At 53.6% G+C, this 23879-nt stretch overlaps 1 protein-coding gene across 2 annotated transcripts in view; it reads right to left on the minus strand.

Annotated features, from left to right (window-relative positions):
- Positions 1-8485: 8485 nt before the first annotated feature.
- ADARB1 (adenosine deaminase RNA specific B1) overlaps positions 8486-23879 on the minus strand; it is a 102971-nt gene continuing 87577 nt past the window's right edge. The window contains exons 9-11 of one of the 2 annotated variants that reach the window (XM_070407064.1): positions 16522-16703; positions 12660-12838; positions 8486-11914 (exon numbers count right to left, since the gene is read on the minus strand). In XM_070407064.1, the coding sequence (XP_070263165.1) occupies positions 11735-11914; positions 12660-12838; positions 16522-16703 (541 nt within the window). In that variant the 3' untranslated portion in view covers positions 8486-11734. The remainder of the gene's footprint in view (positions 11915-12659; positions 12839-16521; positions 16704-23879) is intronic. The other variant, XM_070407065.1, reaches the window with a different exon arrangement.

Raw genomic sequence — 23879 nt, forward strand, 5'->3', positions numbered from 1 at the left:
CCACCGATCTCGGCCTGGATGCTGCTGGCCACACCTGGGAACTGAGTCGACGGGGTCCCTGTTGGTCCCCAGAGGGACAGAGCCGGTCCGTTGCCCAGCGTCAGGTTCTCACCCAGAAGGGAGGTCATGGGCCTTCGCCTACAGGGGCAGTGACACCAGGTGGGGTTTGGGCCCTAAATACGTAGGAAAGCATTTCCAAGCACAGGACACTCCTTCTGTGATCAACGTCTCTCTCCTCAGACGCACCTGCTCTCGGCGCCCCCAGGTGCCGGGCACTGCGGTGAGCCCTGCCCTCCTGTCCTCTCGTCTCCGTCTCTGCTCCGGAGCCCGTGCACCACAGGAAATGGCTCCGACGCCTGCCTGCCGGTGACCATGGGTGATTTTCTGGTGTCCCTCCCAGCTCCCCGAGGAAGAGGCTACTGCTAGACGCACTGGACTGGGCTCAGAGAACCCCACCCTCGCCCCGACAGGACCCCCCGCTCCTGCCAGCTGCACACTGGGGCTGCGGGAGTCTCTAAGCCTGGATTCCAAACCTCCGGGTTGTCATAGCGATGAGAATGCATGAAAGCACTGCCTGGGGTGCCAGGAGCTTACAAAAGAGCTCAGTGAACGCTAGCACGCGGGTGCTATTACCACAAATAATAAATCGTCTGAAATTACGCCTTTAACAAGTCAGTGCTGGTAAAAAGAAAAGTCACGGTAATTAGTGAACAAGGTCACAGACACAATAGGTGATGTTTGTCCCGCTCAACCGCACACGGATCCGCTTCTGTCTTTGATAGATCCGCAGCTCGTCTGTAGGGCGGGAGCGTTTACTCTACAAACGTCTGGATGGCCTAGGAGTCATGATTCTTTTTAAAAATATATATATGTTTATTGATTTCAGAGAGGAAGAGAGAGGGAGAGATAGAAACATCAATGATGAGTGAGAATCACTGATCGGCTGCCTCCTGCACTCCCCACACTGGGGACGGAGCCCGAAACCCAGGCCTGTGCCCTGACCGGAAATCGAACTGTGACCTCCTGGTTCATAGGTCGCCGCTCAACCCCTGAGCCACACCGGCTGGGCTGTCATGATTCTTTTTGGACCAACTTGAACACAACCCGGTGGTGGCAAATAGCACTTAGGATTATCATTATTATTGTCAGTTTTGTAATAGGCAGCGAGCGTCATGCAGATGTGGGTGCGTGGATCCCACGGCCCTGATGGCAGGGGCTTGCTCAGGAAAGCATCTTGCGGGAGGCGAAGCTTAGACACGTCCGTGGCAGCGAGATTACTTAAAAGGGGTGGTCTGGCGGCCCGTGTGAGAAGGGAGAGTGTGTGGCGAGTTCGGTAACTTACCGTACTTCCCTCACACAGGCAAGTGGGCAACCTGGAAAACGCAGTGAAATGATGAGGATCCAGACAAGCGTTTGGTTTGAAGTAAAGTGAAAAGGGAACACGTCAGGGTAGCATGAACCGTCTATACAATGTGCGTCGGTGTGTGTAGCACGGTGCCCTGGGGATGGTGGCGGGGGTGGAAATGAGCTGTTTTTAGCTTGTCTTCAGTATTTCTGGTTTCAAGAAACATAAATAACGCTCTCCCATGATTCCATTGTCATTTATGGTGATGCATCCGGGAGAGAATCCTCAGCACAGAGCAGCTGGACCTCCCACAGAACTGAAAGCCTCAGGCAGTCAGAGGCAGGAGGACGCCCCAGGACCCTGGCCCTGACCCCTGCCACCCCTCAGGTCCCCCTGTAGAGATCTGTGGGGCACAGGCGCCCCTCCCCGCCCGCATCCCCCAGGACCCCCTCCCACCCACCCACGCTGCACAGAGGAGGACGGGAGAAAGGCAAACTCGCAGCGTTGGCCTGGAAATAGCAGGAAGGAGAAACGCTGCCACCTGCAGCGTCCCACAATTAACTGGGGCCCCAGAGAGAAATTACTGGGCTGCTGCCATCCTGGCCGCCCGCCCCATTACCCCCACCATTAGGACTCACTGCACCTGCAAAGTCCCTTAAATAACAGATCCCCCCCCCCCCCCCCCACCGCAACTGCGACGAACCACCTTGAGGTCCCCGAGCGCTGCAACGCATTTCCTCAGCTCTCTTCCCCAAAGCCCCTGTGTGGTGCCATCCCTCTCCCACTTTGTGCTATTATGAAGCATAGACTTACCGAGACGTGACAAACCCAAATCGATGGGCGTGGTTACAATTTCACTTTAGATACTGTTATGTCTTCAAAGAAATGGTTTTAAGAAAACAGCGGGTGAACTCGGCTTCCGTGCAGTGGGCGCCTCCTGTGTCCCCCGCTCTGCCCTCTGCCCTCTGCCCTCTGCCCTCTGCCCTGGATGTCTGTCACCGTCCCAGGGGCCTGCAGCTGGGTGGGTCTGGGAACCTCTGAAACGGCATCGTGTCCTCAGGACAACCATCCCTGCTTGCAGGGTGCGGGAGGTCTCCTGGCCCCGCGAGGGGTGGGCGAGGAGAGACAGTGATGGGCAGGGAAACGGGGAACCTGGCGGCTGCAGCCACACCCCCAGGCTGCTCCAGACACGTGACTGATTTAAGAGCAAATTGCCCGCAGTATTTTGAGCTTTGGGGCACAAAGGATTTCTGCTGTCCTTCCAACACAGGCAGGTCTAGTCGATTAGCCTAGTCCAGTGGTCGGCAAACCGCGGCTCGAGAGCCACATGCGGCTCTTTGGCCCCTTGAGTGTGGCTCTTCCACAAAATACCACGTGCAGGCGCGCACGTACAGTGCGATGGAAACTTCGTGGCCCATGCGCAGAAGTCGGTTTTCAGCCTGGGCGAGTCTATTTTGAAGTGACGTTAGAAGAAGGGGGGGGGGGGTGTCGGTCGGTTGGGCAACGGAAGACGCGGCGCAGGCGGGCCTCGGGATATGCAGCACGGGGGGAGGTACATTGTTTAGAGGTACGTTCGCTGAGATCGACTCCTTCCCACTCTCCCATCCACACTCGTTTATCTGAAACAAGTATACAAGATGAGTGTGGATGGGAGAGTGGGAAGGGGTCGACCTCAGTGAATACCTCAATCAGATTGAGGACATTTTTAGCAAAGGCCAGCTTAGGAGTACCCTAACGAAGTTAATAACAATGTACCTTCCGATATAATTTACGTTTAAAAAGTTTGGCTCCCAAAGGAATTTCAGTCGTTGTGCTGTTGATATTTGGCTGCTGAATAATGAGTTTGCAGGCCACTGGGCTCGTCGCTTAGCGGTGCCGGCAGCAGAGGCCCACCCACCACCCAGTTCCCCTCAGTTTCGTTGTGGGGCGAGGGGGCGGTGGAGGCGATGAAGCAGAGTAACACTCACCTCGGGTAGAAACTGCTGTTTGAACGTTAACCCTGCTGTTCTGGCTTCTGTACACACCTGCTTGCTTAAACAACAGGGTAGTTCCCTCAGTTTCCAGACTGAGACCTGGAAACGCACATAAGTCACCCCATTATGCTGCCAGCCCACATCGCGAAGGCTAGTCTCCCGTGTCTGAGGGCCAGAACCACAAAACTGTTTTCCTTAACTCAGTGGCTCCGGGAATACTTTCCGATGACTCAGTGGCTCCAGGAACTGAAACTATAGATAACCTTTAGAGATTATTAACTTTGCTCAATTTTGCTTCTGTACAACTGCTTTTGCAAGATAATTCCACATTCCAGTGTCTGGCAGGATGTGGTTTTTGCCTTTATAAGCTGGCTACTGCTCTCACTCAGACGCTACGAGATTTGGAGAGCATTTGCCCCCTCGTAGCCGCCGGCTTTGGAGTAAATGTGGCTCCTTAATTCGACTTCTTGAGGCGTCCTTGTGTGATTCGCGGGGTACACTACAACAGTGAGGGACAGTAATGCATTTTGAAATGCAGCCTCATCTCTTTCATTGTCTCGGTCCAGGGCACCCGCTTTGTCGCCAGGAATCGGCTTTGTGCACGCGGTGTCTCCAGTTTGCACACGGCAGGTAATCCTGAGAGCTTACCTCCCCTGGCTGCACCCGGCACAGGTGATGGGAGCCGATAGGCCAGCACACGCCCACCGGCCCTGAGCACAGATGGAGCGGGAGTGGCAGTGACAATCTTCAATCCACAGCAGGCCTTTCTGACGAGAATAGTTTAGGAGTGTCTCTACCTCTCCCTTTAGTGAATGAGCGTGAGACTGTGAGGGAAGCTCTGGAATAAACGAAGGCACGCCGAGAATGGGCTTTTATGGAAAGTAAACCGAGCGCCACGCACCCCCACCTCCCCGGTCACCGTAAGCAGATTAGTTCCAGGCAAAAGCAGAAACAAACACGGGTTTGAAGGTCGCCCTTATCTGAGTTTGCTTACAGCCTGTTCTGCGCAACTGCTCAGATCATTTGCGGAGAAGAAAAAGGTTTGTTCTCCCCAAAATGAGGCCATGGGGAGGGGACTCGGGACTCACAGGACGCCCCACCCACCCTGACTGGGGCAGCCCAGGGAGGGTCCAGGGCCGGCGACATCAGTGGCCTGTGGGTGCCCCAAGGGCCTGCATGGGCTTGAGACAGGGGCCCGGGGCCATGGGCTTGGTGGAAAGGCCACACGGGATGCTCGAGTTGGGGTGACGACGGACTCTCTGCAGACAGAGCCTGAGCAAAGGCCCTGGGGCACCGGGGGAAGCTCAGTGCTGCTCGGGGGAGGGGCTCACAGGGCTGTTTGGGTTTTGCTGTTAATCTCTGAGAGATTTCTGAACCTCTATTGACTCTACACTTTTATAACTTATGATGCAATCTTTTGATTATAGGTTTTTACAGTGATTGCTGGCCTATTGTGAATATTAAAGATTTAAAATAAAACTCTCATTCCTTCTTTGCATGTACGCACTTGTGACTCTGTGAACCTTGGCTCCAGGGTCCCCATGCACCCGGGCCCCATGTCACCCTTCCATGAACCCATAACCCCCTCCCCCTGACCCCAAGCCCAGTGCCCTTGCACCCCACATGCCCTTCGAGTCTTCCAGACCCTCTCTCTCCCCCCACTCCCCACCCCCCAAAGCACAGCAAACCCAGAACGAGCCTCCTCCTCAGACTCTGCCGTGTTGGGTCACCTGGCACCTGAGTGGCAGACTCATCCGACAGGTAGAGGCCCACTTCCATGAAAGGCCCTCTAAGGAAGTGAATGCAATTGAAAAACCTGCTTGATTCCCTTATTTTTTTTAATTGGAAAATTTACACTTTACAGCATCATAATTTTTTTCCTGTGTGCATATACCTGCTTTTGTGTTAAAAAAAAAATCCCATGAGCACTTAGCATACCATAAAAATGGTGCTGTAAAGGTCTATGCTCAAACTTTTAGAATTCCTTATGAAAAGTTTTAAAGACATACAGTGGAGAGGACAGTGCCATGCACCCCCATGTACCGGCTCCAGCGATTCTCTACAGTTGGCCAAGATCGTCACATCTAGACCTTCTCTCCTCCATTTATCGGGGTTTTGTTTTTTGCTTTAGGGAAGTCCCAGAGACGTCATTTCATCCGCATGGCTCCGGTGCACGCGTCTAACGGAGCCTGGGGGCGGGAGGGGGGCACAGTCACTGGGCACCCTCATGGCCAGATGGCAGCATGTCTGCTGCCGTATCAGAATATTTGGGTTGTGCTTTCGTTTCCTTTATCTTTCTCCCCCGCGTTTCCATCTGGCCTTCTGACTGTAAACGTATTCTTTCAGCCACTGATTGTGCTGCTTCAAATTCTGCTTGGTTCTCTTGTTTTATTCTCTTAGAATGTGAGGTTCATTTTAAATTCTTAGGCTACCTGTTCTAAAATGTCAGAATATATTCTGATGCATCCTCTAATTCAAAATGACCATTTCTTCATTTTTAAAAAAATGTTTTTATTGATTTCAGAGAGGAATAGAGAAGGAGGGAGGGATAGATATCAATCATTGATCTGCTGCCTCCTGCATGCCCCCTACTGGGGATCAAGCCCGCAACCCAGGCATGTGCCCTGACTGGGAATTGAACCGTGACCTCCTGGTTCATAGGTTAACACTCAACCACTGAGTCACACCAGCCAGCCCAATATTATCATGTTTATATTCAAATAGTTGTTGTCTCCAAATGTCTTGTTTCTTCTTATGAGGTCATGTCCCTGGGTTTTTGGCTCCTTGCTCAGGTGGTGTGTAGGGGAAGGTGAGACCTCAGTGCCCAGGAAGCCGAGGGGGAGGAGGGATGGCTGAGTCACTCCTCGTCCTTCATGTCCAGCGTCACCTCTGCCACTGCAGGAGGAGACCCGGCCACCTGTCCTGGGGGCCGGATCGGGCAGGGGAAGCAACGGCCAGAAATTGACTGGCCCCCGGACGTGGCCCTGCACCCGCACAGGGCCTGGGCTGTGCCCCGAGTTTGCCATGGAGGACACTGCACCCAGGGGATGCTGACACTGCTGAGCCCCAACCCCCACCTGTGCATACATCTGAGTGCATAAGAGGTTGTCGGTGTTAGGGATAGGAAGATGCAGCACACACTTTATAAATAATAAAACACACCACACGCTGTGGTGAATCCCAGAGCCCCTGCGTCTCCCGGAGGCTGTGGTTCTGCAGGTGCTGGCTCCACAGCAGCACAGGGTGGAGTCTGAGCGACCGTGCGGCCCTCACATGGGCGCACATTTCACCAGTCAGGTGCCGGGGAAGCCACAGGGCACACGCGGAGCCGTGCTCCGTCCTTGGTGGCTCTTCTGCTTATATGATAGTTTGCAAAAACGTCACCAAGTTTTTGGGCCATTCATTCCCTATGTCACCAGGGCATTTTAAATGTAATCTGTTCTCTGCATCACCTTCTTAAGTCACAGTCAGGCCCTGAGTGGGTGTCTGGGGGGCCCAGGACTGGTTCCCAGATGCTGATGTGAGACGCGGATCGGAGGGGCGCCCAGCATCGTGTGGCCGTGCACGGTGAGGGCGCAGATGGCAGGAAAACTCAGCAGAGCGAGTGGGAGTGATGAGTCCTGAGCATTCCCTCATTGCCTGGGTTGTTCACATAACTGTGTTTATATAACGGGATTTTAAACAATGGCTGTGTCCAACTACTGCTCCCAAATTTCTGGAACTTCAGCCTCCGTGCCCACACGGGACAGAGCCCCAAACCGCCACCTCTCTCGGCTGCTCCCTCTGTCTTTACTAAATAATTTACTGATAATAATTATTAAATAATCAAAATTTAATGCTTCATTTTGCATTTTAAATCTAAAGAATTTAATGATTGATCACACAATGGCTCTTTCAGCCTCCAAATCTTCCCACCCTGCCCTGCCTTTCTTCTCCCCTGAGCATTTGCTGGACATCGGTCTGTCTGGATGCTTATTTCTGCCCTTCCCTGGGAGAACATGGCTCCCGGGGGCAGGGGCCCTTGTCCAGCACCGGTCACTCGCACCCCGGACATGGAGTCTGATGCCACGGATGCCACGGGAGACGCCCCAGGAACCTGGACTGAACTTGTAAGATGCCACTCCCACCCCCTCTTTTCTCTGAAGCTTAATTTGTCTCTTTTATTAATGCAACATTTTCATTTTAATGTTGCTTTTATTGTGTGAAAAGAACAGATTCAAAATTAATGCAATGGAACAAATTATTTGTCTATTACAGGGCTTTTTATTTGCATGGGGCTTTTAATTTTTCCAAAACATTTCCTTGTTTTTCATTTAATTATAGCCACATTGACAAATAGATGAGAAAAATAAAATAAAAATCACCCTGGATCCCATCATCCATGCACCGTGCCCGGACGCGGCCCTCCCGGGCTCTCCTGCTGCTGTGCGCCCACCTAAAGCATCGCACTTCTCCACGACCACAGGATCCGAAGGCCGCCTGCAGCCAGTTTCCCCTCGGTTTACTGTGAGTGTCTTTCTGGGACATGGTTCCGGCTTGTCACTCGGTAGCTGTGTTGTTCCGCTCGGCCCGAACGCCCATTTACCTGCCTAGTCCTCGCTGGGCCCGGATGCCCCGCCTCTCTCCTCACTGGGCCCGAATGCCCCGTCTCTCTCCTCGCTGGGCCTAAATGCCGGGTCTATGTAGACCAAGCATGTCAAACTTGCGGCCAGTAGGCCACATGCCTTGTTTATCTGGCCCGTGCGAGTCTTTGAGTTTGACATGCTTGATGTGACCGTGGCTACTGTTGTGTCCCAGTTCCTCCTGTGCCCCTCCTCCCGCCCACATCGCCCTCACATGCCCTGGAGGTGACTGGGCTTACGTCATCACTTACAGAGGGGCTGGGCAGGGCAGCTCTAACAGCCCTCTGCACACCTTACACGTGGGAGCTGCTGACGTGCTCAGGAAGATGGTGAAAACGCCAGGAACCGAGGGGGGCGAGGACCCAGCGAGCCTGTCCCCTAATGGGAGGTGCTAAGAGCAGCACAGCTGGCGCCACCAGACCGCAGCCCCAGCTCCGGCCACTCACCCACACCTTCCAGCTGATGCTCAGAGGACCGGCCGGCCCTGCCCTGGCAGGGGGCCAAGGAGAGAGGGTCAGGCAGGAGAGAGACTCAGCACACTGTGGTTGTGAAACGCTTTGTTTTATTGAGGATGTTGCAAATCCTTTGTCTACGTGACAGCGTCTCATGCTCGGTCCCACGGGTCTCGGTGCGCAGGAGCGCATGCGGGTGTAACGTGTGGTATATACATCAATATACATATGGGAACACTGAGGAGCATCTTAGCGATGGTTTCTTGGCTGAATTACATTCATATAAAGTGTCCAAATTCAGAAGTTAGAAGTGCACAGCCTACAGTCCGAGAAGGCAAGGGCCTTCCGGCTCACACCACCAACACTCCACAGACCATGCCTGCAGCCGTCCGTGGTCACGTCCAAAGGATGCCCTCAGCCCTCGCGCACCATCAGCCACACGGAGCCCGAACAGGTGTTCCTGGCGCCCAAACAGGTATCGTTGGGGCTGGAGGCTCATCCCTTCAAACAGCACGCAGGGAAGTGCAGCCACCGAGTCAGGATCAGGTCAGACCCTGTGCCCTTCCCCCTCCCATCATGTGGACATACTGTGTGCTGCGGGCAGGAGGTGATCACAGGACATGCCGGGGACAAGGACACACAGAACTGGACACGCATGATCACAAATACTCTGCCCTTCCCATTCACATGGCCGGGTGGTAAAAAGAAACCTTTTGAGAGATTTCATAGGCTTTAGAGGTGGAAAAGCCAGCTAATTTTATTTCTCTTGCTGGATCAAATTTGTGGCTGGGGCAGACCTGATAGTTTGGTGTAAATAGTTTAGAAATGAAAAGGCCCATCTGTGTTGTGTCGTGTTCTGTGAGGAGGGCACTCGGCCTCCGTCCCTCCTCAGACCCGGGAGGGACGGGAGCCGCTCCTCAGCAGCCACGTGAAGTTATTGTTCAGGACGCACTTCTTTACAAGGTGACCCCACAGCACGGAGACCAATGAAATGATTTGGATAAACATGAATTCCAGAGACACCAACCCCTTCTGAGATGTTGGCTCGGACATTTAAAAACAATTTTTTTGATTACAACACAAATCTCCCAAATAGGAATGAAGGTTAAATGAAGGCCCAGAATCGGAATCGCGGTGCCTGTGCCCCCGGCCTGAGACGGTGAGGCTGACCCTGAGCAGGTGACTGGGGCTGGGCCACGTGGCTAGGATGCCGGCCCCGGCCGCGGCCCAACCTGGAAGAGCCTCGCTCACGACACAAACGTGCCGCCACCCGAGATGTCCCTTCAGCTCCCTTCCCGCCAGCGGACTGGCCGCCGGGCCTGGGCTGGACGGTGACCGGTGTTCTTATGGAACTGACTCAGGTTTCACTAACAGAGCAGAAACTTTCACCACCCCACTCGTCAGAAGTCCTCAAAACTTAACATTTTTCTCAAAAAAACCAAGTCCTTGGTTATGTCAACTTTCCTTGAAGTCTCTAAAGTCCAGACGGAGGACACTGGGTACCAATCAACGCCCCAAGGAACCAGCTGGGTGTCCAGTGTGCGGTGAGTACAGAGGGCACAGTTTCAAGTGCTCGGTGTCCTGCTTTGTCTCCGCAGCAGTGACTCGACCTGCCCTCCTTCCTGCTCAGAGGAGAGGTTCTGGCTGCCTGTCCTAGGGGTTTCCCTGTTCCAGGAGCAAGGGCTGGGCGGGCCTCCTGCCTTCCTCCCTGGCAGCCACAGGCCAGGCCTGGGTGCCTCAGGCCGAGCCCTGCTGGTCACACGAACCCGGCCCAGGATGGTGCACAGCCCGGGGCCTGCGGGCGGCACACAGTAAGGCATCGCTCACCTGGGCGAGAGGGACCCGGCTGATTTCTCGCAGCATCTGACAGAGGGATGGCAGGACACGTGGGACAGGACACGTCTACGGAATGTATTTCCACTGGGCTTGGTCGTCAAAATCCACATCTTTTTTTAAAAACTAAGTCCATCTCCCGTTCCCCATTAGAAAAAATACCATTTATAGAGAGAAGAGTAAAAACACAGGGCCTCCCCGATGTCGTCAGGGTGCGGGCAAGCCTGCTGGGGAGGGCTGGCTCCACGAGCGCCCTTCCCTGCGATGTGAAGTGCCAGCACATTGGAACCCGGCCAGACCCCACCCTCAGTGGGCTGGGGACGAGCAACACCCTACTCAGGGGGAAATGCTGGTGCCGGATCCTGGAAGTCCCGGCCAGGTGCACGCCCCTCAAGACGTGCCCACAGGATGTGATCACGCAGGGCTCCACGCTCTGCACGTTCTGAGCCTAAGGACACGGGACACTGGGTGCACAGCCCGATGCCACCGGTGTCGGCACCTGACTTCGCTGTGGGGTGGGGTGTGCCTCATCTCTCCCACGGCACCCACCGGTCCCTCCACTTCCTCTGCCCGCTCAGCTCTGACCCTGAGCTGAGCAACAGGCCGGGCCTCGACCTGCCCCTGAGCCCTGGCTCGCCTGCCCTGAGCCGTCCTGTGTGCTGTAGGGTGTTGGGCAGAGCCCCTGGGCCCCCACATGCCGGCAGCACCCTTCCCTGCCGTGACTCCGCCCCCCCCTGCTGCCTTCAGCCTGCATGCTTACTTCTCAAATGTGTCTTTGATAAAGCTGGAAGGAATAATTTAAAAATATGCCTTAAGTGGTATTTTTCAAAATGAGTATCTACGAACTTTATTCTCTTTCGGTCCCATGAAGACCTCTGGATGGTCACTGGTCTGTTGGACTCAGGAAGGAGGGGGCCAGGCTGGTTATTGTGCGGTAGCCTGGATGCACTCCCACTGGTCCCGAAAAGTTAAATACTGCTTCAAAACCCAAGCGAATGGCCCCATTTACATCTATTTAGAAGTAAACCAAGGAAGGTTTCCTGTGATAAGATCCTACGAGGACACAGAAGCTTCCAGGGCGGCTGGGCCCAGCAGGGGGTGTGGGGCGTGGACTTCCTAGGTTACTACTTCTACCTCTACTTCCTCTTCCTCCACAGAGAATGCTTTTTTGCAATTAAAATAATGTGGCATAAGAGTGACCTGGCATAATTACTTATTTTATAAATCATGTTCCTAGCTCTGAATAAATTATTTATTCAAGAATTTCACACCAAGTAGTTGCTATTTCTAAGCTTAAGGAAGCCCTACTCAGTAGAACTCAATTTCTATCGTAAACGGAGATTGAAAGCAGTCACTGGGTCACTGGGTCGCTGGACGGGGAGATGGTGCCGCAGAGGTGCCCAGGGCGGCACCGGACCCCGCTTCCCCGCCTCCAGCTGCGTGCCCGTCCCAGTTCAGATGGAGGTTCGGGACAGTGCTGGACACCGGGCACTCCACCCCCGCCGCCGGTCAGGGCGTGAGCGAGAACTGGTCCTGCTCCGTGGGCTTCTCCACCCAGGCGCCCAGCCCCGCCTTGATGAACGCCCGGAACATGCAGGCCTTGGCCGCCTGGTACTCCCTCGCCACCAGCTTGGACTCATGGTATATGTTGGGCTTGGTGATCTTGGAGCGCTGTAGGTTGGCGGGAACCTGTGTGAAGACAAGAAAACAAGTATAACCATTAAGAAGTAACAGAAGCTAAAACTGAAGATGTTCAGACAATGGTGTTTAGCGCTGTGCTGGCTCCTGGGGGCAGGGCCACCACGTGAAGGGGCCACCACGTGAAGGCGCCGCTCACAGAGGGACGGTCCTCCGAGGGTTGTGCTCCCACCCCAAGGAGCAGCCTTGCAAACGGGAGGCTGCCACCCACAAACAGTGGATTCCGATGTCCATTTCCACACTTGTGGCTACTTAAAACCACAGGGTTGGTCACTGAAATTCTACACTGGCCCCCTCACAGTTGAGTTCCGGCAACTTGTCTATTCCTCCAAAGCCAGCTTCATAACAAACACCACAGGCCTGACTCACAAATCAATGAAAACTAGTTAATATGTAGATTTGCTAAATAGGGTTTTATTTGGGGGGAAGGGTCCTGCTGCTACTAGTGCAGGAAAAAGGTCTAAAATCCTTCCTGGCGGGTTTGGCTGAGCCCAGCAATGCCCGTCCTGCGGGCACCTGGCTCTTCGTCTGAGGGGACAGAAGGTCCCAGCAGGAGGGCGAGAAGGGAAGCTGCCTCTGAGCTGAGCTGCGTTAGTTTGAAGAGCCAGGGCCAGACTCCAGGCTGAACACCACCAGAAGGAACAGGTTAGGAGGGTCGTGTGGACGGGGCAGGGCTGAGACAGGACGGACAAGCGGTGGGGGTGGGGCGGGCGTCTCCGCGGGGGCGCCTCAGTACCTTGCCGTGCACACGCATCCAGCGACAGTACAACGCGTGCTTACACAGGCGTGACGCTCGGCCAAGCTCATCCTTGCCCGTCGTGGAGTTGATGACCTCGATGGCCGAGTCGCCCACCGTCCAGTTGACGCTGAAGTTGGGTGCCTTCCCTGGCTGCCGCGCTTCTGCGTTGCTGATGCCTGGGAGGGAGAGATGGGCAAGGTGACACGGAGCCCCACACGACAGGTGAGTGGGACCAGGTGGGCTCACACAAGTCCAGTGTTACCTCCCGCTGCCCAGGGATGCACCGTCTGCTGGGAGGCGGGCTGAAGGTCACGGAGCCTAAAACCTCATCTTCACGCCACTTCTGACTCCCTGGAGCAGCCTGTGCACAGACGGCAAGCTGCTTCGTAGCTCAGGGTCCCACAAAGTCATGCCGGCTGCTCCTCAGTGGATGACACCCGGCCCTGGAGCTCAGGCCCTGAAGCTGGGCCCACCCCGCCTCGCACGCCCTATACTCCATGCAAGAACCAACTTCTTAACATGTCTTCTTACCACATCTCAACGATTTCTAGGACCAATGCTTCATTCATTTATTTTCACTCATCCAATCAAGGCCACGATTCTGCAAAGTGTCCCTGTGGCTCCACTTGTCACTTCTGACGTGTGTTCTAAGAAACTAGTTTGGTCTGGTTTCTCTCTGATCTGAGTTACTGACGAGTTCCACTTCCTCGTGGCCAGGCACCTGGCCTTCCATTCTCTCCCTTTGTAGCCAATGTGTAGTTTTAGTGCAGTGCAGTCAAAGCAACCTGTACAGGTAGTTTTGATTCAATTACTCAGGACAGTGACCATGTGATACACTGCAGAGCTGAGCAGCATGACGGACTGGAGAGAAAAGAGCTAATTCGTTATCAAGTCTGTGACTGAAAGGAGACCACTGTGAGCCCCAACTTCAAATGGAGCCTCTGTCTCCACTTCCAGCAATTGCTCTACATCACACCCGTGTCAGGCAGGGCCCCAGGGAGACAGAATGGTAGGGTGTGCGGAGAGCTATGATGAAGGACTGGCTCCCCAGGTGGCGGCAGGTTAGGGTTAGAGAAGTCCCATGACCTGCCCGCTGTGAGCTGGAGACCCAGGACAGCTGGTGGTGTAGCTCCGTCTGAATCCAAAGGCAGAGAACCTGGGGGCCGATGGTGTGAGTCCCAGCCAACAGGAGAAGGTGAGATGAGCCATCCCAGCTCAATCAGCCAGGCAGGAAAAAGGGATAAATTCCTTGAATGCGGGCCTCAGTGGATTCAATGTGGGTGGACCCACACTGGGGAAGCAGTCTGCTTTACTGGATCCACCTATCAAATGCTGACCTCACCTGCAAATACCCCCAGAAAGAACAAGTACTCTGGGTACATGTGGCCAGCCAGGACAATGCAGAAACTAACCAGCACAGACCTTCGTTTACTGTGGTTTATACCGAACCACGTCTGTCCTGCACAGCTGTTTGGGTTTCCTGGAGTTCCCATCGCCTTTGTGTGTTTTTTTTTTGTTTTTTTTTTAAATATATATTTTATTGATTTTTTACAGAGAGGAAGGTAGAGAGATAGAGAGTTAGAAACATCGATGAGAGAGAAACTTCGATCAGCTGCCTCTTGCACATCTCCTACTGGGGATGTGCCCGCAACCCAGGTACATGCCCTTGACCGGAATCGAACCTGGGACCCTTCAGTCTGCAGGCCGATGCTCTATCCACTGAGCCAAACCGGTTTCGGCGCCTTTGTGTTTTATTGTTCATAAAAGAAGCATGTCCCTTCACCTCTGAAAGGCCATTCAGCTTCTCAGGTTATTTGTGAAAATACTTTCACTTTCTTCTGAAAGACATCCTTTTTTGAGCTCTGACATGATTAGCTGTTCAAGCTCTGACGTGGGTCTCTGTTCGAAATAGGCTTGCTGGTGAGTCATCCTGTCATCACATTGCTGATTTATAAGATAACTGGATCCCATTATTTTCTTTCTTAGAGGTGTGTCTGCTTCATTTTGCTAAGTATCCTTACAAGTTTCCTCCAAAAATATACACTGGAGACGGATCTTCTTTATGTTTGAAGATCTAAACATTATCACTTTATCAAAATGCCCGACACCAGAATGCTGCTGCCACTGGCTCAGCATTCGAGGAACATTCTGCTGCCGAAGCCTGAGTGTTGTCTCTGTTCTTCACAGAACTCTAACACTCGTCCAGAAGGATCACGGAGGCCCCTGGTCTGTCCCTATCACTAGGCCGAGGGAGAAACCGAGGCACAAACCTGCCAACAGGGTGGAGCTACAGCAGCCGGCCTCGGCTCTGCCTCAGGCTCCGGCTGCCGGTTGGGTGGGCTCAGCATGGCCCTAACCCCATGGCTGGGGGCCTCAGGCTTTGGGGTTGGAGGTGATACTGGGGACAGGAGAATGAAGAGTGGTTCTTCTATTTTGTTATATATTTCATATTTTTTCAAACATGTAGAATGCACTGATGAGTTTAAGGCCTCTGTCTTGCAAAGGCTACTTTTCAGTATCTTTTTATAGCCATTCATGCACTTCGTGTACATCTGATCTGATAAAAATAACCTGACTTTTATAAATGAGCTCTCGTTTCAGTATCTTAGAATATTCCTTTAGAAAATGATCCTGTCCTCTGAGACTCTGCCGTGGACTCGATGTTGCTTCGACTCATCAAGACACCGATTAGCAGCTGTTCTGAGCAGCGCCCGTGTGCCACGTGCTCCACACAGTGTTTTCAGTGTCTGTGAATCCAGGAGATGAGTGACGGCTGAGATTAAGCCACGTACTCAAACGCAGAATAGGGAGTAAACAGGGAAAACATATTCTCCGATGCACAAGACAGCCGCACGCCAACACAACAGCACTTCACAACTTCCAGGAGGCTCCATGGGTGTGGATGCTACAGTTTCAACTTCCCCACAATTGTTTTATCAGACTCTACTTTTCCTTAAAAAATAATGGCTAAGGTTAGGGAGCTGTAACATTTTATCTGAGACAACCTCTGTGTCCGCTCGTGCGTAAGCACTGAGGTCTGCGAGCCGCACTTTCGGTACCACACGGCTTCAGTCTGTTACCGCGCACTGCGGCCAGCGCACACACACACCAGGAAACTCAGTTCAGGCTATGGTTTTAGTTCTGAGCTTAAAAGGTAAGTAAAACGATATTTTCAGCAGGATAAAAAATACCTTGTGTCTTTTAAAATAGGGGTGAACTGAGAAGTTAGGACCCTTGAATTCAAAAGCTCTTGCTCACTTTGCTGATAGCCACTGAAATTCTAAAAGAACTAACAAACCGGTAACAGTGAGCGTACAGGGAAAGTGCCAGAACCACTGACACGTGGGCTTGTGCGGGTCCACACAATCACATCCCTGACACACCCATGTGTCAAGGGCACATTTCAATGACATGACCACCCTACTAAGAGCAAACTGGGTGCGAGGAGCCAGGTCAGGCTGCCAGCTGCACAGGGGCTGGCTCTGCGGTGGCAGCTCGTCACCGTGACCACATAGGCTGGTGGCCAGCCCAGCTGGATCTCAGACAGCCCGTGTGTGTAATTTCCACAGCATCTCTTAGTCTCTCCGTGGAGACAGGGCCTGAATACATACGTATGAAAGACAGACGCACAGGTGCCACATCTGGGCTGTCGATCCTTTACAAATGGTGAGGTTTTCATCGGTAAGAGATAACCTGGCCCCAGGATTCCTGTAACAGCCCCCTCCTCCCTTCAGTGGCCAGACTGACCCCGAGGAAAAGCTACTCCACAAGCCGCTGCCCTGTGGTGCTTTTATCCACACGACGCGGACACTGCACACGAGTTTATCTGGAAGAGGTGAGGTCACAATGGGATACTTGCCACTGAGCAGAGGCTTGTTGAGGGTGTAGAGAGGGGGCAGGTCTTCGATGTTCGAGATTCGCTGGTACATGGCTCTGGAGAGGTGGTCCCCGTGGTACAGGCTGCCCAAGATGATGCTGGAGAAGTAAATCGGCTCCACGAAGATGCTGAGCAGGGAGCCCTGGATGCCCACCACGTTCCACCTGCAGGCAGAGGGAGCGGGCCTCAGCGGGCGCAGCGTCTGCCGCAGACCTGACGCCCACCTGCCTGGTGTGCAGATGCCGCTAATTCTGCACCATGTCGGCCAATTAAAAAGAGAGCAGCTAGAAATAACCCGCTTAGCAGTTTAGAGTTTTAAAGAGAAAAAGCTACTTAAAAATCATTTTGCTGTGAAATGACCTTTTGCCATGATGACACGCTTACTGAAGGTTAGTTCTAGCAAGGCATCCAAGAGACATGTTTCTTGTGAGGAAAAGCAAAAGGGAAAGTAAGTATTTTATCACTCCCAATAGAAATGATCTCCCTGGAGTCCTTAGAAACATTAAACGGTCATTTTCCTGTTCCTTGGCGACACCTCCGACTCAGGTTCCTTTTCACACAACCAGCCACGCCCGGGAGGAGGTGTGCGCTCCGCGCTGCCCATCGGTCGCTGAGCCTGCCCTGCCAGGCACAGCAGTGGCGACACTGGAACCACACTGGGACCGACTGCAGGACCCTTAATAACCAATCACTCACATTGCTGACATCCAGGCGTTCCTTTGAGCTCTAACTCAGACACCATCCCTCAAACACGCCGCTGCTCTCTCTCTGAGCCCCACCAACAGGGGAAACACTCCACAGCCTGGGAGTCCGCACCCTCAGTGCTGGCCTAGTCCACGGGGCAGATGACACAGCCCACATGGTCCTGGATCCGGGGCTGTCTGGCCAGAGACAAGCAGTAAAATGGCAAACACATGAATCAAGGATTAAAAGTTGGGCTGAAATGCATTTGAGGGAGAGCAAGGTTCCACAACAGAGCAGAAGAGGGGTGCTGACTTCAGGGAAGGCTCGGAGGAGATGACCCTGAACTCGGCCCCAGAGGGGGAGTGAGGCAGAGGGAAGGAGCCACCACCCAGACCCAGTGGGGGACAGGCCCGGGCCAGGGCAGGGCCAGGGCAGGGACAGGCCTGAGCAGCCTCCGCAGGCCCTGGCTGTCCTTAGAGTGGGGAGCTCCTGAAGGCCTTCCAGGGAGGGGTGGGGCCACCCGACTTAATGGCAGTGCTTTTCCGAGAGGGTCCTTTCTGGAGGTGACCTGCCAGCCGTGTGGGGAAGGTCCGGTGGGACGGCAGCCAGGTGGTGGCCGTAGGACAGCTGCCTCTGCAGCGCAGGTCAGAGATGAGTGGGGGCAGCAAAATTTAGAAACATTAGTGCTCCCCCGTCCCCTCTCCCTGTGTCCCCTCTCACCACTGGCCACCGGCTCTGCCCTATCTCCGGCCTCCAGGAGGGTGGGAGGTGCCGCATGGTCCGAACTGGGAACAGCCTCCACATGAGCCTCGCCCTGAATCCTGGCCCACCCAGCTCCACGTCCCACACTCAGGCCAAACTTGCTCCTTCGTCCCTGTCACTGCAAGAGACCTCCTTTCTCACAGATCCAGAAGCCACCTCTGCTGGGGCACAGCCCCCACCCTAGCGCCCATCCCCAACAGCAGCCGCCTGACCTGTGAAAATGCCGGTCAGACAAGGCCACTCTCTTCACAAAACCTGCCATCTTCTCCGAGAAAAGGCCATCATTCCCACAGCCGCCAGCCTGTCCGACCCAGCTCCTCCTCCCTGACCCCTCCAGCCTCGGTGCCTCCCATGCTCAGCTTGGGCCACCAGGGTCCTGCTGCTCCCTCCAGAGCCCTTCCCTCAGGTCCTTCATCCCGGAACATGGCCCCATGGCCCTTGAACAGCCCCCTGACCAGGGTCCCCATCAATGTCTCTGTGGAAAGTCCCGCTTGGTGCCCTGTGCCAGCCCCTCCTGTTACTTGCGGGTCTATGTTTTGTCTCCCCACCCCTACCAGCAGGTAAGCTCCTGGGGGAAGGACTCTGTTTACCTCCCTGATCTGTCCCAGCTTAAACTGCCCACCAGGTACATACAGGTCAATAGTAGGTGCTGAGCGAGCAAGCCCTCCAATTCCTCCCTCTCCCACCTTCTAAAACAAGATTAAAACAAAGGTTTCCCATCTTACAAGGAAAAGCAGGACAGGACTGGATGCTTACCAAAACCACAGGGCACCCTTTCTGTGTAAATTCAGGCCATCTTAGGCAGAACTCAGCCTCCTGGGGCCCACTTTAAAACACTGATGCTGCAGAAAGCTTGGTTTGTTATGAGTCGTTAATTCGGACACATGCTTCAAAAGAATCCCAGGAGTTTCGGAGTGCTCTGTGGAGGCCCTGGTGGAAGTGGTGTGCACACTGCCACTCTGCTGACAGGCTCCACCCCCGAGCCTCACAAAGGACAGCCAGGACCGAACTTCACCAGGAGCAAAAGTGCCCAGTGATGGCTGAGGGGCCCAGTGATGGCCAAGGGGAGCAGCGATGGCCAAGGGGCCCAGGGATGGCCAAGGGGCTCAGTGATGGCCAAGGGGCCCAGTAATGGCCAACGGGCTCAGGGATGGCCAAGGGGCCCAGGGATGGCCAAGGGGCCCAGGGATGGCCAAGAGGCCCAGTGATGGCCAAGGGGCTCAGTGATGGCCAAGAGGTTCAGTGATGGCCAAGGGGCTCAGTTATGGCTGAGGGGCCCAGTGATGGCTGAGAGGCGCCCAGTGATGGCTAAGGGACATGTGTCACTGCAGCCAGGATCCAAGCTGTCAAACTTGGTGAACCTGGTGAAGACAGGAAACTCGGTAGGTGGTGGCCAAGCGTCAAACCCCTCCCTGCGGCCCCCACCCCGGGGAGGGTGCAGGTTCATAGTTTGCTGGTGACACTTGCTTGGGTGACACTGGAAGAACCAGCAGGTGCTGAGTGCTCACTCGGCCACTGTGCTCGCTGCCCAGGCCGCTTTCTCACCTTCCTTGCGTCTTTCTCAGAGGACAGGGTTCAGAGCGCTGCCATGCCGGGAGTCCCTGGGTCTGTAAAGTGCCGGGCCCAGTTCAGAGAGGCTGAGTGTGCAAGCGGCCAGTGGCCAGACCAGTTGTCACAGGAGAGCTCTGACCAAACCACAGCCTCCATGGCACCTGGCCCAGACGGTCAGGACTTGGTCAGCTGCCCTAACTATTGTCCCTGCTTCCAACTTGGGGTCCCTCAGAGAAAGCCCAGTCTGCCCCCCGCCAGAGGTGGCCCCGCATCTGGCGAGTGAGCCACAGCCTCCATGGGACGCACCTGAGACTCCCTGGTCCCGTGGAGCTGCCCTGCCTGGCCTGCCCACACGGTGGGGGCAGCCCCCCTGACACAGCAGCTCTGAATAACCATGCTGTCTGCCCTTAGGCAGGTGGTCTCTGCAGGTAGTCTGTTTCCTCCCACAGCTCCATGCAGCCCAGAGCACAGAGGCCATCAGATTGGAGACCCTGGCGCCTTCTTACAGCCCAGCTGACGCAACTTACCATGAGATGGTTAACCCCTCTCTCGTCACTGTGGCCCATGCAGCCTGGAGGGGGGTCATGGCTGCCTTCAGCCAAACTGCCCACCGACCCACCAGACAGCACCTGGTGACCCCAGCAGTAGCTCTGCACCTCCCTTCCCGCCCCCAGCCCCCTGCGGCCTCACTCCTATGCCTGCCCTCTGCCCCTGCGCCCACGTCCTGCCCCACAGGCTGGGACCTACCGGACACTGCTCTGTCCCCCGTGAGAGACACAGGACACCTCGCCAGCACCTGCCCACTGCCTCTCATCCGTGACAGCCACTTGGGAGGCTGTTCATTTCATTCCCTCGGGACAGGACTGGACGCCACGCTGTTTCTGGGCCAGGGCTGATCTGGTGGTAAGCATGGCCATCTGTCGTTGTGATACTGAATATTAAGCCCCTTTCAACCACACTCGAGTTTACAAAAGTGAGGTGAGTCTAGGAGGATGGGGGCCACCTGCCAGGGGAACTGACTACATAATTAGAGGGGGTGGGAAGAGGAACTGGGGGTCAAACTGATCACCAATAATCAATGATATAATCAATCATGGCTATGTGAGAGAAATCTGCATCAAACCCAACAGGCTGGTGAACACATCAGGTGCTGGGAAAGGGGGCCAGAGAGCATGGAGATCCTTGCACCCCATCCTCCCAGGCATCTCTTTCATGAGGCTGTTCCTGACTTGTGTCCTTTACAATAAAATGGTAACTAGGTAACTGTAGTCCCCGAGTTCTATGAGCTGTTCTAGCAAGTTACTGAGCCTGAAGAGGGCGTGAGGGAACCCCAACTTGCAGCCAAGTCAGACAGAAGTACCTGGGCAGTCTCATCAGACTGTCCCGTCACCTCTGGGGGCTGTGCTGACCCCAGGTGACACCTGAATGGGCTTGGCTTGTAGGACTGGAGTGTGTGGTGTGGGACCTGTATGCCTGGTTTCAGAGGGGCTGGGAGGAGTGGGTGTGGCCAGAGTCCCATGCTGTCCCTCTTCCTTCCCTCCGGCCTGTTTTTGCTTTTCCCTGTGATGACGTGTCACCGTATACAACGAAAGGCACAGATCATAGGGGTGCACATCTGTGAATTTTGACTTTTAGATGCCTGTGTGTGATCCCGTTTCAATGAGACACAGAACATTCCCACGACCCCCAGGCACGCCCTTCCAGCAAAGCCCTGCATGATGGACGGAGCTGTAGGGTTGGCTTTACAAGCTGGGCTCTCACTTGCTGATTATGTGAACCAGAAACTACTCCCATGGCGTTTCTTTCAACTGGGGGTTTTGGTAAATGAGTTTTAAAATGTCCATTTAGTCAAACGTATTCATGTAGCTGTATAATCTGGGCTTTCTGGGCCTTAAGCATCCTGCTGAGTGGGAGCCATAAACACTGCCAGGGGCCCTTTTCACCCCAGGGCCTTACTGGTTGGGCTGTGCTTTGCGTGCAGTATGGAGGCCTTGCTTGTCTTGGTTCCTATAGACAGACTATTGTCCCAGGACAATCTGCTAACCAGTTCATCTCCTCCGTGAGCCCCAAGTATAGCAGAGACTGGCTGCCACCCCACATCCCCTCCCTTCCTCTGACCAAGAGCTTCGACCCCCCTATTCCAGTTGGCACCCGGCGAGTGTTTCTGCCCAGCTGCCTCCCCAACCACCCGTCTTTCCTCCTTCCACTGTGGGGAGGGGGGGTCTCTAAAATCAATAAAAAAAACATTAAACATACATCACTGGGTGTGGTTTGCTACACTTGTGTGTATATGTGTGTTTTATAATTGAGGACAGCTCGTCCTCTTGTTTTCCTCAGTGTCACTGTCTGGCCTGGAGAGAGAGGCGACAGTGACCCCACAACATGAGCTGGGGGTCCACCTTTCCCTACTCTTCTAATCTGGAGAGAAGATGATAGAAGACAGGGGTTACTGCCCCAAGGACGTGGGGACCTCACAGCAGGCCCGTCTAGGTGAGCGGCTGCCTCTCCCTCCACCTGCCTCCTTTCTCTGATGTTCTTTAATTTCTTTCTTTCCTGGTGGTGAGTGGGGAGGGTGACTGGCTTAATGCTTTAATGGCCATAACTCCATTCCAAACTTCTGTCTACTCTTGAGTCAGCTTTAGAAGTGTACACTTTTCTGAACATTTTAAATTTCATCTCAGTGTTGCAACACTGGTATGAAGATGCCCACGTCTCCACTGTAACTGCCTGCAGCGTATTTCAGCTCCACTGCGTCCTGGCTGTCCTCTTCCATTCCTAACACAGTCTGGCCGTCCTTCTATCGTCGTTCTCGGTCGAAGCTGCCCGAGTTCTGCCGATTTCATTGTCCTGTCCAGAGACCTAACCCCGGGTGTCACTGCTCACGGGGAACCTTTGTTTCTTCCTTCTCCTCGGCTGGGTTTGTTCTGTTGTTCTCTTTCCAGCCTAGCGCTATGTGCTTTGGTCATTTACCTACAGTCATTTTCTAGTGCCCCTGGCGAATTCTTCTGTGAGCCCCGAGGTGTAAGTGGCATGTGCTATGTTGTATATGTTGAAGCATACGATTCGGTAAGTTGGACACGTGTCTCTACCCAGGAGACCATCACCCCCACACCTTGCTCACACCTTGTTCACCTTGTTCCATTCCTTCCTCACTGTCCCTCTTACGCTGGTCCCCACCCTGGGCAACCACCGATCTGCTCCTGTCACTGTAGACCAGTTTGCATGTTCTAGAAATTTACATACTTTTTGGGATCTGGTTTCCTTTACTCTGAATGATTATTTTGAGATTTGTCCAGGCTGCATGTGCATCATTGTTTGTTATTACTACCATTTGCCTGAGTGGTACTCCACTGCATGGAGAAGCATCGTTTGGCCATCCTGTACCACTGCTGCCACTTGGATTGCTTCCAGTTTTTGACATGACAAAGACAGTTGGACACATGTCATATACATTTATCCAAATCCACAGAATGTGCACTACCAAGAATGACCCTAACGTAATCTGTCAGCGTAGGTTCATCCACTGTAACCATGTGCCCTCTGGTGGGGGATGGGTAATTAGGGGAGGCGATGCAGGGGCGGGGGGAGAGGGCATATGCGAATCCCTGCACCTTTGTCTTAATTTTGTTATGACTCTAAATAAATGTGTAAAATGGTAGTCTTCCATTGTGTGTTTTACCACAATTACAGTAAGTCAGTGATGCCACCAATAATTACACAGAATATATAGCAGATCACAAGATAATCAGCACACTAACATAGAAAGTATAAAGTTGTAGGAATTAATCTGTTAAAAACTGCCTAACATTTTTGTGAAAAACTATAAATGCAAAGGAAATATTTTAAATATAGAGAGAGATATAAAATATTCATGGATGGACTGATTTAACTTCATATCAATTCCTTCCAACTAAGTCCATAAGTTCAATGCAGTTCCATATGAAATCTCAGCAAGACATTGGGAGACACTTAACAAGCTGACTCTAAAATATGTACAGAAGAACAGAGTTTCATAAAAGGCTACCAAAAGTTTGGAAAAAAATGAGTAAAGAATGACAGTTTTATCCAATCAGATCTTTAAACTATTAAAATGTCAGAATAATCTCTCTACATAAAAGACTAAGTGACCATTACAACTGGTCCACCAAATGACCGGTAGACCAGTCGCTATGATGTGCACTGACCACCAGGAGGCAGACACTCAATGCAGGAGCTGCCCCGGTGGTCATTGTGCTCCCACAGCCAACCTCTTGCAGTCCCTCCACCCTGGCTGGCCCCGATCGGCCTAATCTGGACTGGGCGAGATGACCCAAATCGGCCTCAATCGCTGGCCAGGCCGAGGA

Source organism: Myotis yumanensis, unplaced genomic scaffold (assembly GCF_028538775.1).
Source record: "Myotis yumanensis isolate MYYU_CA2020_CCGP unplaced genomic scaffold, mMyoYum1.0.hap1 SCAF_2, whole genome shotgun sequence".
In the NCBI taxonomy this organism is placed as follows: Eukaryota; Metazoa; Chordata; class Mammalia; order Chiroptera; family Vespertilionidae; genus Myotis; species Myotis yumanensis.